The 14,387-nt window shown below is 49.6% G+C and overlaps 1 protein-coding gene and 1 long non-coding RNA gene across 11 annotated transcripts in view; both read right to left on the bottom strand.

Annotated features, from left to right (window-relative positions):
- Positions 1-14,387, bottom strand: part of FRMD4A (FERM domain containing 4A) — a 609,448-nt gene that overhangs the window by 59,859 nt on the left and 535,202 nt on the right. For all 10 annotated transcript variants that reach the window (XM_059184088.1, XM_059184090.1, XM_059184094.1 and 7 more), the window contains one exon: positions 5,910-5,986. In XM_059184088.1, the coding sequence (XP_059040071.1) occupies positions 5,910-5,986 (77 nt within the window). The remainder of the gene's footprint in view (positions 1-5,909; positions 5,987-14,387) is intronic.
- Positions 26-5,893, bottom strand: LOC131838266 (uncharacterized). The gene is made up of 2 exons (XR_009356540.1): positions 3,309-5,893; positions 26-1,984 (listed from the first exon to the last, which is right to left on the bottom strand). It is a non-coding gene; the product is annotated as an uncharacterized LOC131838266 (long non-coding RNA).

Here is a 14,387-nt window from a genome sequence, read left to right as displayed (position 1 = left end):
GAAACTAACTGGCAAAGGCCATCTCTTTAATTTTTTAATAAAAATTGCATTTTAACCATTCATCAGTCAATGGACATTTGGGCTCTTTCCACAATTTGGCTCTTATGGACACTGCTGCTATAAACACTGGGGTACATGGGTCCCTTCAAATCAGCATTTTTGTGTCCTTGGGATAAGTAGCTAGCAGTGCATTTGCTGGATCACAGGGTAGATCTATTTTTAGCTTTTTTAGGAACCTCCATACTATTCCAGAGTGGCTATACCAGTTTTCATTCCCGCCAACAGTATAAGAGGGTTCCCCTTTCTCCATATCCTCACCAATACCTAGGTTTCCAGAATTGTTAATTTTAGGTATTCTGACAGGTGTGATGTAATATCTCATTGTGGCTCCGATTTACATTTCACTGATGAGCGATGGTGAGCATCTCTTCATGTGTCTGTTGGCCATCTGGATGTCTGCTTCGGAAAAGTGTCCACTCATGTCTTCTGCCCATTTCTTAACTGGATTATTTGGTTGTATTTCTTTATATATTTCAGAAACTAACCCTTTATCTGATATGTTGTTTGCAAGTACATTCTCCCATTCCTTCAGTTGCCTTTCACTTTTGTTGATTATTTCCTTCACTGCGCTTTAGTTTTTTATTTTGATGAGGTTCCAATAGTTCCTTTTTGCTTTTCTCTTGGCTCCTTATATAATGGAGTATTACTTGGTGATTAAAAAAAAAAAAGAAATCTTGCCATTTGCAACAGTGCGGATGGAACTAGAGTGTATTATGCTAAGTGAGGTAAGTCAGAGAAAGAAATATATCATATGACTTCACTCATATGTGGAATTTAAGAAACAAAACAGATGAAGAGAGGGGAAGGGAGGGAAAAAATAAGATAAAACAGAGAGGGAAGCAAGCCACTAAGAGGCTCTGAGAGTAGAGAACAATCGGAGGCTGGAAGGGAGCTGGGTGAGGGGTGGGCTATAAGGGTGATGGGCATTAAGGAGGGCTCTTGGGATAAACCCCAGGTGTTGCGTGTGGGTCATAAAATCACTGGATTCTGTTCCTGAAACCAGTGCTGCACTCAATGCGAGCTCGAATTTAAACTGAAAAAATTCTATTTCGGGTGTACGAGAGGATTTGATACACATACACATAGTGAAATGATTAGTACTCTCAAGCTAATGAACATAGATCATGACTTCATTTATCTGTCTCCAGAGCCCCTGAGATCTACTCTCTTTGTTCATTTCCAGGATTCAGTAGAGCATCATTAACTAGAGTCCCCACGCTGTAGCTTAGCTCCGTGGGCTTACTCGTCCTACATAACCACAACTTTGCACGTTGGACCAACATCCCCTCGTTTCCTCTCTTCCCCGGTCCCGGGAACCACCCTTCTACTCTCTGCTTCTACATATTTGACTTTTGAGAGTCTACATATGCATGAGATCATGCAGTTCTTTTTTTTTCCCCCCGTGTCTGGCTTATTTCACTTCGCATAATGTCCTCCATGTCCACCCACACGGCTGCCAAAGGCAGGATGGCCTCCTTTCTTATGGGTGAATAATACTCCGTTGTATATACACACATCACCATGTCTTTATCTGCTCATCCCTCTGTTAACACTCAGGTTGTTTCCATATTTTGGCTATCATGAATAATGCTATTCTTTTTATTTACTGGCTCCTTAGGGTTCAGAATTTCCAAGCCTCTGTCTTGTCTGGGATAAGATGGGCCATTCAAGGTCACTGGACAGTCCTTTCTGAGCTTCAGCTCCTGGCGCTGGGCCAAGACAAACTTCAGAAACAGGAAAAGCCTTTGACAACGTCCTTTATTAAGGCAATACTGCCTATGGTGAAGGATAAGTAAATTCTGTTCTAATCACCAAGGCCACAGCCTGTGGGACGTCCCGAGGGAGTCTGGACTTCTCACACTGCTCTAACTCAGTGTTCCTTGAAAGAGCTGGTTATCCATTTCAAATTCAGTCAGCTGGCAGGCTGGGTATAAAGAGAGAGCCATGGTAGAAAGCAGTCTAGCCCATCTTCCACATTATCCCCACCAACACACACACATTTATGGAGCAGATAAGGCATAAATCTGGGGTACACAGAGGTGATCAGATGGTAACAAGTAGGAAATGTGGGTCCCACATAATTTGCCACAGCCATGGTGTTGGGGGGAAAAAATAGTGACAGGATCATGCTTTCTGTGAAGTGTATTCCCTAGGCTAGGCAGATGATTTTGCAAATGAAATCGGAGAATGCGTTTGCATGCACGCGTGTGTGCGCGCGTGTGCACACACATGCTCACATGCACACAGGGCAAGGTGCTGGGGTGGGGGCTGGGTATCTGATGTGAACATCAGAAAAGAAGAGTGTTCTTAGGTTTAAGATATCTAATTTTTATCTATTTATTTATTTGACAGAGAAAGATCACAAGTAGGCAGAGAGGCAGGCAGAGAGAGAGGGGGAAGCAGGCTCCCCACTGAGCAGAGAGCCCGATGCGGGGCTTGATCCCAGGACCCTGGGATCATGACTTGAGCCGAAGGGAGGCTTTAACCCACTGAGCCCAGGTGCCCCTAAGATATCTAATTTAGAAGAAACTCTCAAATAATCATTTTTTTAATGACACATTTTCCCTGGCAGAAAATCTAGAGCTGTTCCCATGATTTTCTCTCGGGGGCTAAAGACCAAAAAAAGGGTCTTCTTCAGACCCACTTTTAGGGAAAAACTCAAATCTGGCGGCTCATTACTGCTACTGATGCTAGGCACAGTAATTTAGTTAAAAGTCAGGAGAAAAGGCCAGCTCTGAGAGAGAACACAGTTGAAGATAAAGAGGAAGGAGTCAGCAAGAGTTAGGAGCAGCAGCCCCACAGGTCTCTGGGTAAGCAAAAAGTAACTGAGCAGGGCTCCTACGTTGGCTTCTACACCCACGGTGGCTCCTGGGAGGAAGTGTTATCTTTTCTCCCTGAAAAGCCGAATTAGAAAGGAAAAGTAAGGAGCGCCCGGGTGGCTCAGTGGGTTAAAGCCTCTTCCTTCAGGTCAGGTCATGATCCCAGGGTCCTGGGATGGAGTCCCGCCTCAGGTTCCCTGCTCAGGAGGGAGCCTGTTTCCTGCCTCTCGGCCTACCTGTGATCTCTGTTAAATAAATAAATAAATAAAATCCTTAAAAAAAAAAAAATAAAAGAAAGGAAAAGTAACTGGGAGTGTGTCTGAGTGAGAGCATGAGTAGGTAGAGGCCAGGTGCTTGGCCTGTAAGGAAGGCAAGGGAAGAAGTGTTCAGGGGCTGGCCAGGTCTGGAAGGTTCTGCTGGAAACCATACCAGACACTGAGTCTTCTCCTGCTCCATTAGTAATCTATCTCTTCTCCACATCTTCCCCTTCAGGCTCTTCCCAGCCCACCAACTTCTGTTTTGCCTAAACCTTAGAAACGGAAGATTTGCCAAGTTCAGGGAACCACAGAATCCATGTGGGTATCGAGTTAAGGGGTCTAAGGTTACCTTCTATGGTCCTACCTGGGACCGGCGATCAAGGACACACCCTCTGCCTGGGCTGATGCCCCGTCCCTACTGTGTCCCATCGATGGCCCCTTTAGGACAGGATCCTGTTCCGTACTTGCTCTCCGTCACTCTGGTTCAGACCCCCTTTCCTGGCTGGGACCACCCCAAAGTAGAGTCAACCAGACTCGTCTTCCCTGCTCCAAACAAACCTGGCAACAGCCGTGGGCATGGTGGTTATTGGAAGGAGCACCCTGCGGCCGTGGGAAGAGCGCTTGCTTGCTGCCGCGGGAGGGGAAACTCTCAGGGCAGAGCAAAGGCACTGTGCCAGCAGCAACCCGGTGCACACACGGAAAAGCTGTCTTTAAAGCATCAGGGCAGACACCATCCTGGCCTCCTTCCCCGCCTGCCCTGCTTTTAGGCTGACAGAGAGCTGTTTTCCTGGGGGAGAGGTAATCACACTCGGTGCTCCGCCAGCCTCCGGCACCTTCCTCCCCTCTTCTGACACCACCCAATGAAGCCTTCATCCCCACCAAGGGCCAACCTTCAGCCTGCAATCCTAGTCATGCTTTGGGGTTCAGCTCAGAATCTCTCCTCCTCAGGAACTTCCCCGACCAGCCCGGCTGCTGGCCACCTTCAGTATTTATGGCCGGTGCCCCCGGCCCCACACGCGGGCCCCAGTGTGTTGTGCTAAACACAGCAGGGATGCCGGTGGTTTGTGGAGCCAGGCTCCCTGGGTTGAAATCCTTTTTGGACCACTCTGCCAGCTTTTTACAACCTAGAGCAGATGATTTTGGTTCTTGTGTGCCTCAGTTTCCCCACATGTAGAATAGGAAGCTAGCAGTACCTCCTTCCTGTCCTGAGGCACAGCTCCTTAGATGACCCAGTCCCTGGGTTTCATCCTCTCAGGCAGCCCCTTTCTGCCTCTGACTCACTGGGCATCTCACTCTTGTCACAAAGAACTTTTCCCTCCCCTTGCGCTTCTGAGACTGGTCTGGTTCAGTTCGCCTGCAAAAGCCTGGCTGGACTATTATTCTCAGCGTCTGCCTCACCCCCACAGGACCCTGCAGACGGCTTCCTGCTCTGCAGAGGCAGCAACTCCAGCCCGAGACACCCCCAAGGACCCCGAGAAATGCTGCACAAGTCGTTCCTCTGCTAACGTCACCGCCTTCATCTGATTGTGCAGACTGGGTCTCCACCATGTCCTGCACCTGCTGGTTGTGTGGGAACCGAGGGGCGTGGGCTGAGCCTTTCCCCTCCGCGAAGTGGCTGTGTCACGCAGATTACATGGCAGGGCAGGGTGGCCTGTCAGCCCTGCTGGGTTATCGCTGGCGGCAGGACCAGAGACACTGCCCCAGCTCAGCCCTCTGACTGGGGGGCCAGCATCCTGTTCTGAGAGCTCTCTGGGAGGCAAAGAGGCTTGTCTGGGCTGCTCAGAGGCCATGTGTGAGGGCGGCTAAGGCCACCTTCTCTCCGGCAGGCCAAGGCTGCGGCATCCATGGTACCTAAATGTCCTGTTGGCCCCTCTGTAGAGTCTGACTTTTCACCATCTTCCTAGGGCTACTTCGTAGTAAATCCTCTCTGGACCTCCTGAAAGCAATTTATCCTTAGGTGTCAGGCCCGTTTTCAGGGGATTTTGCTGCTGTTTCTGAGCTGCCTCTAAGTCCAGGACTGCCGGCAGACAAAGAGAGGAAAAGCAGCCAGTATGTGCCGCCCGAGAACCTTCCACGCAGGGCTTGCTGCATTCCAGACTGGGACCCTATTGTTTGGCATCTGACTTAGAGAGCACAGCTTTTTACACTCGTGCTCCCTGCGACACAATGTGAGGTGGGGAGAAAAAGAACTCTCACTTTCAACACCCACCCACAACACTAACCCCCCAAAATCACAGCTCGGGGAACCAAACAAGCTCACACTTTAGCTACAGCTTCCTTTCCATGCCAACCGTTCTCCCTGAAACATTCTCAGAAGCTCTGACAAGCTGTCCTTCAGACTCTCCTCTGGCACAGGCTTCCAAAAAGGACTCAGGCCACCGCCCGCTCAAGTGCCATCCATCTAAAACGCCCCGGCATGCCAAGACACCACACACGAACACCGAACACGTGTAGCCTGAGGAGATGATCTCAGAATTGCCAGTTCCTCTCATGCACACAGGCGTGCATGCACACGTGCACACACACCACACACACACACACACACACACTCCCGCACACATGCAAAGCACACTTGGACCCACCGCATCTATCGACATATTTAGTACAAAACAAAGCTTCACCGTCAGATTGGAGGGCACTCCCCATGGGCAGCCGCCCTCTTCCCGCTCTCTGTTGCTCCCGAAAACGAACAATGACAGCATAAAAATAATAATACAAATAACATGCCGGCTGGACCATGCACTCCCAACAGAAAAGCACTTTCCTGGCTTACCTGCGGGGGTCATGAACTTCCACGGAAAACTTCTTCTCTCTGAAATACAGGTTTTCCAACTGCCTCCATTGGAATATCTGGACAGAAAACAATGTGGTTTACGTTCAGGAGTGCTTGGCTCAGGGCTCTCCTCCTCGCTTTGCTACTTAACTTCTACAGCTGGCAGCTTCCTTATCAAAGCAGAGACCGCACAGTTGTTTGCAAGCCCTCCGCCTCTTGGTGCAGAGAGAGAGAGAGAGAGAGAGAGAGAGAGACACACACACACACAGGCTGCTCTCCAATTCAAAACCCGGCAACGTGGGTGTGGATTTTCCTGCAGGTTTCTTAACGGGAACAAAACAAGTTCTTTGCAAGTTGTTCCCCTCTGCTTTACCTTTGTTGCTTTACCCAAGACCTTGCCCAGCTCCGCGGACTTTTCCCTCCAAAGACTGGGCGAGCGGGGGCGAGCGGGGGCGCTAGCAGGGCGAGCTGCGGAGTGGGGAGCAGGGGCGCGCTCAGAGGGGAGCGGGAGCCATCTGCGCGCAGCGCTGAACTGAGCTTCCTCCCTCCAGTGCTGAAATGGGAAGGCGGTCAAATTCCCAGCCTCCCATCGGGACTCCACTTCCTGCCCACTAATGTGTAAGAGCTCGGACTCGCCCAGGCGATCTGGCTCGGGAAGCTTCCCCGAGAAGGGCGGGGGCTGCTGGAACCTTATTTCGGGGCAGGCAACTCGAGATATCAATATGAGCTTGTCAAGCCCCTGCTTCTTTCCGCAGCACAAAGCAAATCCAGAGTCCGGCAACCGGCGGGACGCTGCCGCCAGGGGCTGGCTGCCATCAGAGAGGGGGAGGTCGAAATGAGGCCGTTTTGCAAAGTGGGAGGGAGCGAGTTCCTCCCACTGCCCAATGCATGCCCTCGGGGTTCTGGTGGGCACTCCTCCTTGCACGAGGGAGCCTGTTAACAAGAAACTGCAGGGTCTGGGAGTGATTAGGGCAGCAGTTCCGAAGGGGGGTGGGGTCCTTTCATCGGAAGAAAAAGAAAGTTACTTAACCCTCTGGAAAATATCAAAAGAGGTTAAAGTTATGTGCATACACATTTGTAGTTCTATTCTTTATGCTTCTGTTTGATGCATTCCGCAGAACCTTCTAAGCACCTAGAATCTGAGTTGATTTTGCCCAAAGTAGGGTAAAACGGGAATCCTGTGCTTCCTCCTCACCTTGGGAGCCCCGATGCCTCCCTGGGGTCTTCTCTCACTCATTGCATTGAGGCATGTGCTTTTTAGGGTCTCCTCCTAGCCTCCCCCACAACCCAGTCCTCTGGGCCGGGGCTCCTGACACTCCCTGACCTACTCCCGTTTTTGCCTCCTAGAGATGGGATAGTGATTTCCCTGTGCCCTATCAACCCTGCCCTTCCAGACCCAGACACGCCCACTAGTCAGGTCTTGGCCAAAGGACTCCACCCCTTCGTGGAACTGGGCTGGAAGAAAACCTGCTCCAAGAACGGCTGCATTCTTTTCTTTTCAGGACCTGCTCTGCAGCATGTGACAATTATTTTGTCTGCGTAATAGGAAGGAGGTCATCTACTCTTAACGACTCTTTGGTCCACAGTTCAAAGACCATTTTGCTCTAAAGCCCAAGGAAAACTGTACTTCTCTTTTTCCTTTAGTGCTGGTTCCAAGCAAGCGGGTAGAGAGACATTCTCAAAGCAAGCAAGTGACCCAAAGCCCTACCTTGGCTCAGACAGCTGTGTGTGAGGTCACGGATGAAAGCTCACCTGAGCAGAGCCCATTACTCAAGTCACAGATCTGAGTCTCATGCTCCTGTTGGATGCTCTGCTAAGCTCAATCCCTCAATGAAATACCTTAAGTTCCTCCCTCACCAACCCCCTCCCCCGCTGTTAGATATTTATAGACATTCCACCTGAACTTTGCCAGACACAAAAACGCCCAACCTAACAGACCCCAGACACTGACCTCCTAGACCAGAGGTAGTAAGTCTATTGGATGCAGTGGCCAGGCACGCACGCTCTGGGGTCCAACTGCATTTGGGTGAATGCAGGGTCCCTGCATCTATGTTGTTTGACCATAGGCAAGCAGCAGCATCTCCTCCAGCCTGTTTCCCCATTTATAAAAGGGCAATAATGCCCTTCTAAGGTAGAAGCAACAGATCCTCAACATGCCATCAGCACAAAGGAAGTGCTCCAAGAACTTAGATCTTATTGTGATTCCTAATTGTTCTTATGTCTTCCAAATCCTGGCAAATAACAGAAACACCAAAATAATTTTTTTCTTAAATTTCCGAACTCAAGATCTGACATCAGTGTTTAAGAAAAATAAAATGTGATTATTCGCATGCTGGAAATCCTCGACTGAAGTGTGTAGAATTATTCCCCTGACCCCTTCTCCCATCCCTCTCTGAAAAATGCTGTGGATGGCAGCTGGCTATTCCCTCAGCGGGACCCTCAGCCCCGCGCCGCACCCATCTTGGCTATGACCGGCTTCACGGGCGTGTGCCATATGCTCCGCAGAGCCCCGCACTTGGTTTGGTGTCCTCCTGTTTCCCTCCCACTAAGTTTTGATCAAGCGGCCCCACAAATTCTATCATTGGTCCCAGTCTTTGGTCCTGGCTGGTGCTCAGGTCACAGGCTCGGTGCCGGACTGGGCCGCACTTAGGTCAGGTGCCTTCTCTGAATCTGATGGGTGCCTCCAGGGCTTTCTCCTCCTGGTCACAAGGAAAGAAAACAAACCTGGCGCTTTGGAACACCTCACCTGGGTTTTTGTGTGAAGCCCCTCCTGCCAGGTGGAGTAGCTGAGAGAGGAGAGCCCTTGCTCAGAGGGCTTGGCTCCCCGTCACCTCCTCCGTCCTGCTCCTCGAAAAGCAGAAGGCAAGCTGAGCCTCAGCTGTGGTCCCTGGCGGCCTGGTTCCTAGCATCTCTTTAGGAGGCTCTGTGCTCATGGACATTTTCTAATAAGGGACAGGGCATGGGCTCTCCTTCAAGTCTGCTCTAAGCAGGGAGCTCGTTTGCAAATCAAACCCTGGGAAGGGTGCGTGGGAGTGAGGTGAATGATGGACAATTTTTTAGGAAAGAATTCCACTGGGCCATTAGCAGGGTCCCAGGAGCAGAAGAAGAGGATGTGCTCATGGAGGAACATGAGCCTGATCCTTTTCGCCTCACGCAGGGGGGACTGGGAAGGCTGGGGGCCCGGGTACAAAGGCAGCTCACATCTCTCCACCTCCCCCGGCCTCCCTGAGCATGCAGGCAGCTGCTGGCCACTAGGACTGACAGTTCAAGCAGCGAGCAAACAGAAGCTTTTCGAGCTTGCCTCCTCTCTGTTAACAGGGTCCATGGGGCGCCGTTGTGCTGGTTTTGGAGGCGGCCCCAGATCATCCATGTCATTTCAGAGAGCCTCTCTGGCTTGTTGCAGCTGTCCTAACCCAGCTCCCAGCTAGAGCCATCAATGAGCTTTGTGAGTCCACACAAAGACACACACACACAGACGATCACCACCGCCTGGTTATTCCCTTATGATTTTGCACGACTTAGGCCCATGAAGCTAATTAAAAGAGCTAACATACTGATTTATCAATAATTAAAGGATTTATTAATTAATACCTATTAAATCAGGCCTTTCTAATGCACCTGGGCATCTTTAAAGCTCTGCAAACATCACATCTTTGATCTTCCAGCACCCCCCGAGGAGAACCAGTGGGAAATTTTCTTCTTGGGGAAAGTGAGGCCCAGAGAGATTAAGGGGCGCTGCCTAAGGCCACACAGCGAGTCAGGGAAGGAACCAGAAGCAGGAATCAAGGGAACCTGGCCCATTACTCTACGCTCCCGTCCACATGGGCCCACCAATTAGTGGGAACAGCTCTTACTTACTAATGGCTGGTTAACTTTATGGGCGGAATTATTTTTACAAATGAGCAACAATGGGACTGTCAGGAGGAAGTATAAAACCAAGTCTGTGCGTCCTACCCAGTGGCTTTTCTTTCCTGTTTTGGTACATAACAAATACTACTTCTTTATCCTCTTAGAGACCTAGATTCCTCTGGTTTCCTATACAGCAAAGCCTCGTCGCATTGCAGCGGCTCATGAAGGACTAACAGCCAACAAGAACCGGGAGTAAGAACGGCCTTAATCACGGGGCCTGCCTTAAAAATAAAGACTTGGAGGGGGCGCCTGGGTGGCTCAGTGGGTTAAAGCCTCTGCCTTCAGCTCAGGTCATGATCCCAGGGTCCTGGGATCGAGCCCCACATCGGGCTCTCTGCTCGGCAGGGAGCCTGCTTCCTCCTTTCTCTGCCTGCCTCTCTGCCTACTTGTGATCTCTGTTTGTCAAATAAATAAAATATTTAAAAAAAAAAAAAAAGACTTGGAGAAACTGTCCAGTGGTGGCTTCACTGACATGGTGTCTGTCACCCTTGAGGGGACCACAGTGGGTACCAGATGTGGTTTGTAGTTTTTGCCCCAGACAGGTGACTCCCAAGTGATGACAGGTCCTCCACTCTTACCTTCTAATGTAGAGAAGAGGAGCAGAGAGACATTTATCCACGGAGAGCAAACAAGAGCGGCTAATACATATCGCCTTTGAGCCCTGAGGGTCACTGTGTCCCCTATATACAGTTCATGAGCAGCCCTGGATACTGGATCCTATTAGCAAGTGTGCTGGATTCCCACATCCTGTGTATCACTGAAGTTTGGCGCAGACAACAGCTACTGTCCCCGCCCCCCACAAGCCCTGTTCCTTGTGGGTGGGGGAAGGCATAGCAGGGCCAAGTGTTTACAGAGTGCCGGAACAACCCATGAGTGGTGGACGAGCTCTCGCCATGATGGCACATAAAGGCCTGACAGGAAGCTCGTTTTAATGGCTCTGATTCTTGACCAGGACTTCGGGGAGCCTGTCTTCCTCCTGTCCCTGAGGCTGAGTCACCAAGCCTCTTAATGACCTCTGAGTAACTTCCTGCTTCTCCTGGGGTGGGAGGGGGGCACTGGACAAAAATTCCAGCAGCCATCTGCTCCTGTGTTCTCCTTCCACGGATAAAGCAAGCCCAGTGGAGAGAGGTTAGGGGCCAGGCGGAGGTTAAATAAGCAACTGATGTCAAGACTCATCGTGGGACTGGGTTGTCCTGGGCTCTTTCTAACACACCGGGAAGACCTGATCATGAGCAGGAACCACACTGTTGCGAGCCAATGGGCAAGGAAATGATCGAAAATGATCCCTTCTTCAAAGGCAGCGTCAAGATCCCACATCCTTTCCAAGCATCAGCAAAGAGTTCTCTTACAAAAAGAGTGAGACTCGCAGCCAGGAATAATCTCCAAGCTCAGAATGAAACAAACAAACTAGAAAACTCACTTCCTTGTTTCATTTCTGCTCTGTTCACCTTCCAGGAGGAGGGCTGTCACTCACAACTTGGTGGGCTCACACCATCTACCAGGGTTTGTGTGTCTTAATAGCAATTGCATAAGGATTCAATATATTTTACTTTATGCTTAAAGAAGAGAGCAGAGGCCCTGGGCTTTTAGGCCATCTCTTATCCTTACCCCCACTCCCATCTTCCAAGAAGGGGGTGTCTGTTTTGTGCCAACCCACGCTAATAGGAAAGAGAAAAAACATGATGCCTAATGGGTGTCTGTATTTGTCAGGAGCTCACAATCTAGTTGGGAAGGTAAGTCAGACAAGGAGTAGACTGTAGAGCAATGACACAGCAATTAGCTTTGTGATGGAAAGCGAAATCGTCTACAGTTTCTAGCTTAGACTTCTCAAACTCTCCAGAGGCTCCGTGCTACCTTATTGAGATAGAGTTCCTGCTCCTGCCTCACATAATCAATCATGGCCATCATTTATTCTCCACTGTTTCAGTGTATCATTTTTAGGGGTGAGAACTCTGGCTTGGAAGTTGAGAGGCTTCATGATAGTCCTGACTCTCTGGGTCCCTCTCCATCCTAGCTGCCTTTACCATAAAACGGTGTGTGTGTGCACGCATAGGGACATTCCTAGATCTTAGGCACGGGCTAGAGGTCAGCACTGTAAATCCAGGGAGTGTCATAGGGCTACTCCTTGGAATTTAAAAATAAAGTTGCTTGTCTTAAACACTTCCTACTTCTGAGTAACACGGACTAAAAGATGGTTTTCAAAGCCACATTGTCTACCACTCACTGGCTGTGTATTCTGGTGATGTCATGTCTTTGGGTCTTAGATTTCTCATCTTTGAAATACGACTAATAAGTTGGTTTTTTTTTTTCCCATAGAGCTGTTGTATTAATGTATTAATATATATACTATATATAGCCAAAAGCTGTGCCCAGTACCAGCACTCAAAAATACTAGCTATCATGTTCTCTCTGTTCCATCATTTACACACCAGTGTTAGTCTTCATGTCAAAATACAGTTCTGAACACATAGTAGCCCAAGGTACAGGTTATGTAATTTTTTTTTTTTTTTTTTTAAAGAGATGGCTAACATGGTGACATGGGCCTTCTAAAAACTGTTTTGTCTTACTTGGATTTTTCACAACGCAATCATTGGCCTAACCGGGGCTCTTGTTCATTGCCTTTCGGTTGGCGTTTGCTATATTCTCTTTGGGATCCTTGGTTCCAGTTATCCAGCCAATTCCTAGGTCCACTACAATTCTGACCAGAGTCAGCTTGACCTGTTATCTCAAAACATTCACCCTGGGAAGAAGGCATCTTACCATTATCCGGCTCAGTAGTCCGTGCAACAGAGTACGTTGGGAACCAAATCAGGCCCTCCAACTTAATAAACTAGGTCCACAGATCATGAGCTTAGGAAGTGAAGAGGAGTATGGCCTTTGTTACCTGCACTGAAGGAGGGCTCCTTGACCGCTATCTTCTTCTGAGAAAGCCACATATCCAGCAAGGAAAACAATGGCTAATTTTTCTCAGTAGACGTAATGGAATCAAGATGTCCCCCCAGCTGGCTGCCTACTCCTCACTGTCAGACTCCACAAGCTCTGAACTGATTTAGTTAATTCAGTGACAGATGCCCAGAGCACCAGGCCTTGACCCTTTAATGGATGACCTCTTTTTAACCCATCAGAAACCTCTTAGCTTCCTTTGGCTTAAGAGTCATTACTCAGGGCAGAGAGAGAAAGAGGGTCAACAAGTACTTAACAGGCCCAGAGAAACAGGCCACTTTTTTCCCCTGACTGGACTACACGGCCTTTTATTTTTCTCCCTGGGCAGGGGGGAACATCTCTATTATCTTCTTGAGTGTACTTTGGCCTTTCTTCTAGAAAGACCTTACCAGAAATCTCTGGCAAATGTAAAAGCTTTAAAGGAAGCTCAAAGTGTTTTTCCTTCTTATCCTTGGCCTCGTGATGATCTTTCTTCCCTCCTCAGAGTGTGCTTCTGGGGGATGCTGCAGGGTTAGCGTTGAATGGAGAAGTTGGCCCGTGATTCTTGATATCTGGGTCTAGATTTGCTGTCTTTCTCTCGCTCTTATCTTAAGCAATGAGCGCTATGGCCCAGTTTTGTGCGGGTCAACGTGAGCTCCAGGCTTTCCTTTAAAAAGCCTTCAAGGCTTGGGGTTGTGGCGGGGGTGAGGGGAATGGGTTAAGCAGGAGACGGGGACGAAGGAGTGCGCTTGTCGCAATGAGCACGTGGTGATGTAAGTTAGTGCTAACTTACTAGATGGTACACCTGAAACTAATATTACACTTACGAAATGAAAATAAAAACTTAAAAAAACAATCCTTCAAGGCTAATCACACCTGCCCTGACTTCTTTCAATGGGAAGCCTCATGCAGGGAATTAAGGTGACATCTGGCACATCTGGAGGGAAAATGATGAGCACCTTCACCTGGAATGGCAAAGACCTCTGGATGGCCGTGAAGGGGTTTTGGTTGCTCTGGGGGAAAACCTGTGTTTTTCTCTTGGGGGCGGGGACAGGGGATGGCTGTCATCAGTCCTCTTATGCCTGGTGGCTCTGTCCGGAGGTGTGGCCTCACAGTAACCCCTGATTTCACAGGTGGAAGCCACTGGACTCCATGAAGATGGGGACAGGATAGAGAACAGGTTGGCAAGCACTTCTCCATGAAAGAAAGGTAGACTCTCACAACTAGAACCCTAAAAAAAAGCTTAAATGACAGTCCTCTACCTTTAAAAAAATTAGTAAGGCAGCCAAGGGCTCTTTGGGAGTAATTAAGAGCAGCTCATGTACACCTCAGGCTTCCAGAGTTGGCCGATCCCCCGGGAGGGGGAAGGTCTTGCAGACTGAGGTTTTTGTGGGCTCCAGGAGGGAAGCAGCCGGCTGCCGAGACCTCAGGTGTGAGCTCCGAGCCCTTCTGGCTGGATGCATCCCAGAGCGGCAGCCGAGCAGGCACGGGACCAGGACTTGGCAGGCTGCTTTCCGAGGCAGGCTGCAGCTGAGAACACTTGTGGTCTTACAGTGGGGACTGCAGCCAGCAGAGGTCAGCGACTGCCCCAATCCAGCTGCTGGAGGGTCCGGCCCCTCCCCTGGATGGAGGCATGGAGGGGCCCGG

Source organism: Mustela lutreola, chromosome 8, assembly GCF_030435805.1.
Source record: "Mustela lutreola isolate mMusLut2 chromosome 8, mMusLut2.pri, whole genome shotgun sequence".
Classification (NCBI taxonomy): domain Eukaryota; kingdom Metazoa; phylum Chordata; class Mammalia; order Carnivora; family Mustelidae; genus Mustela; species Mustela lutreola.
The sequence above is the reverse complement of the archived record's forward strand: the minus strand, read 5'-3'. Positions and strand labels throughout refer to the sequence as shown.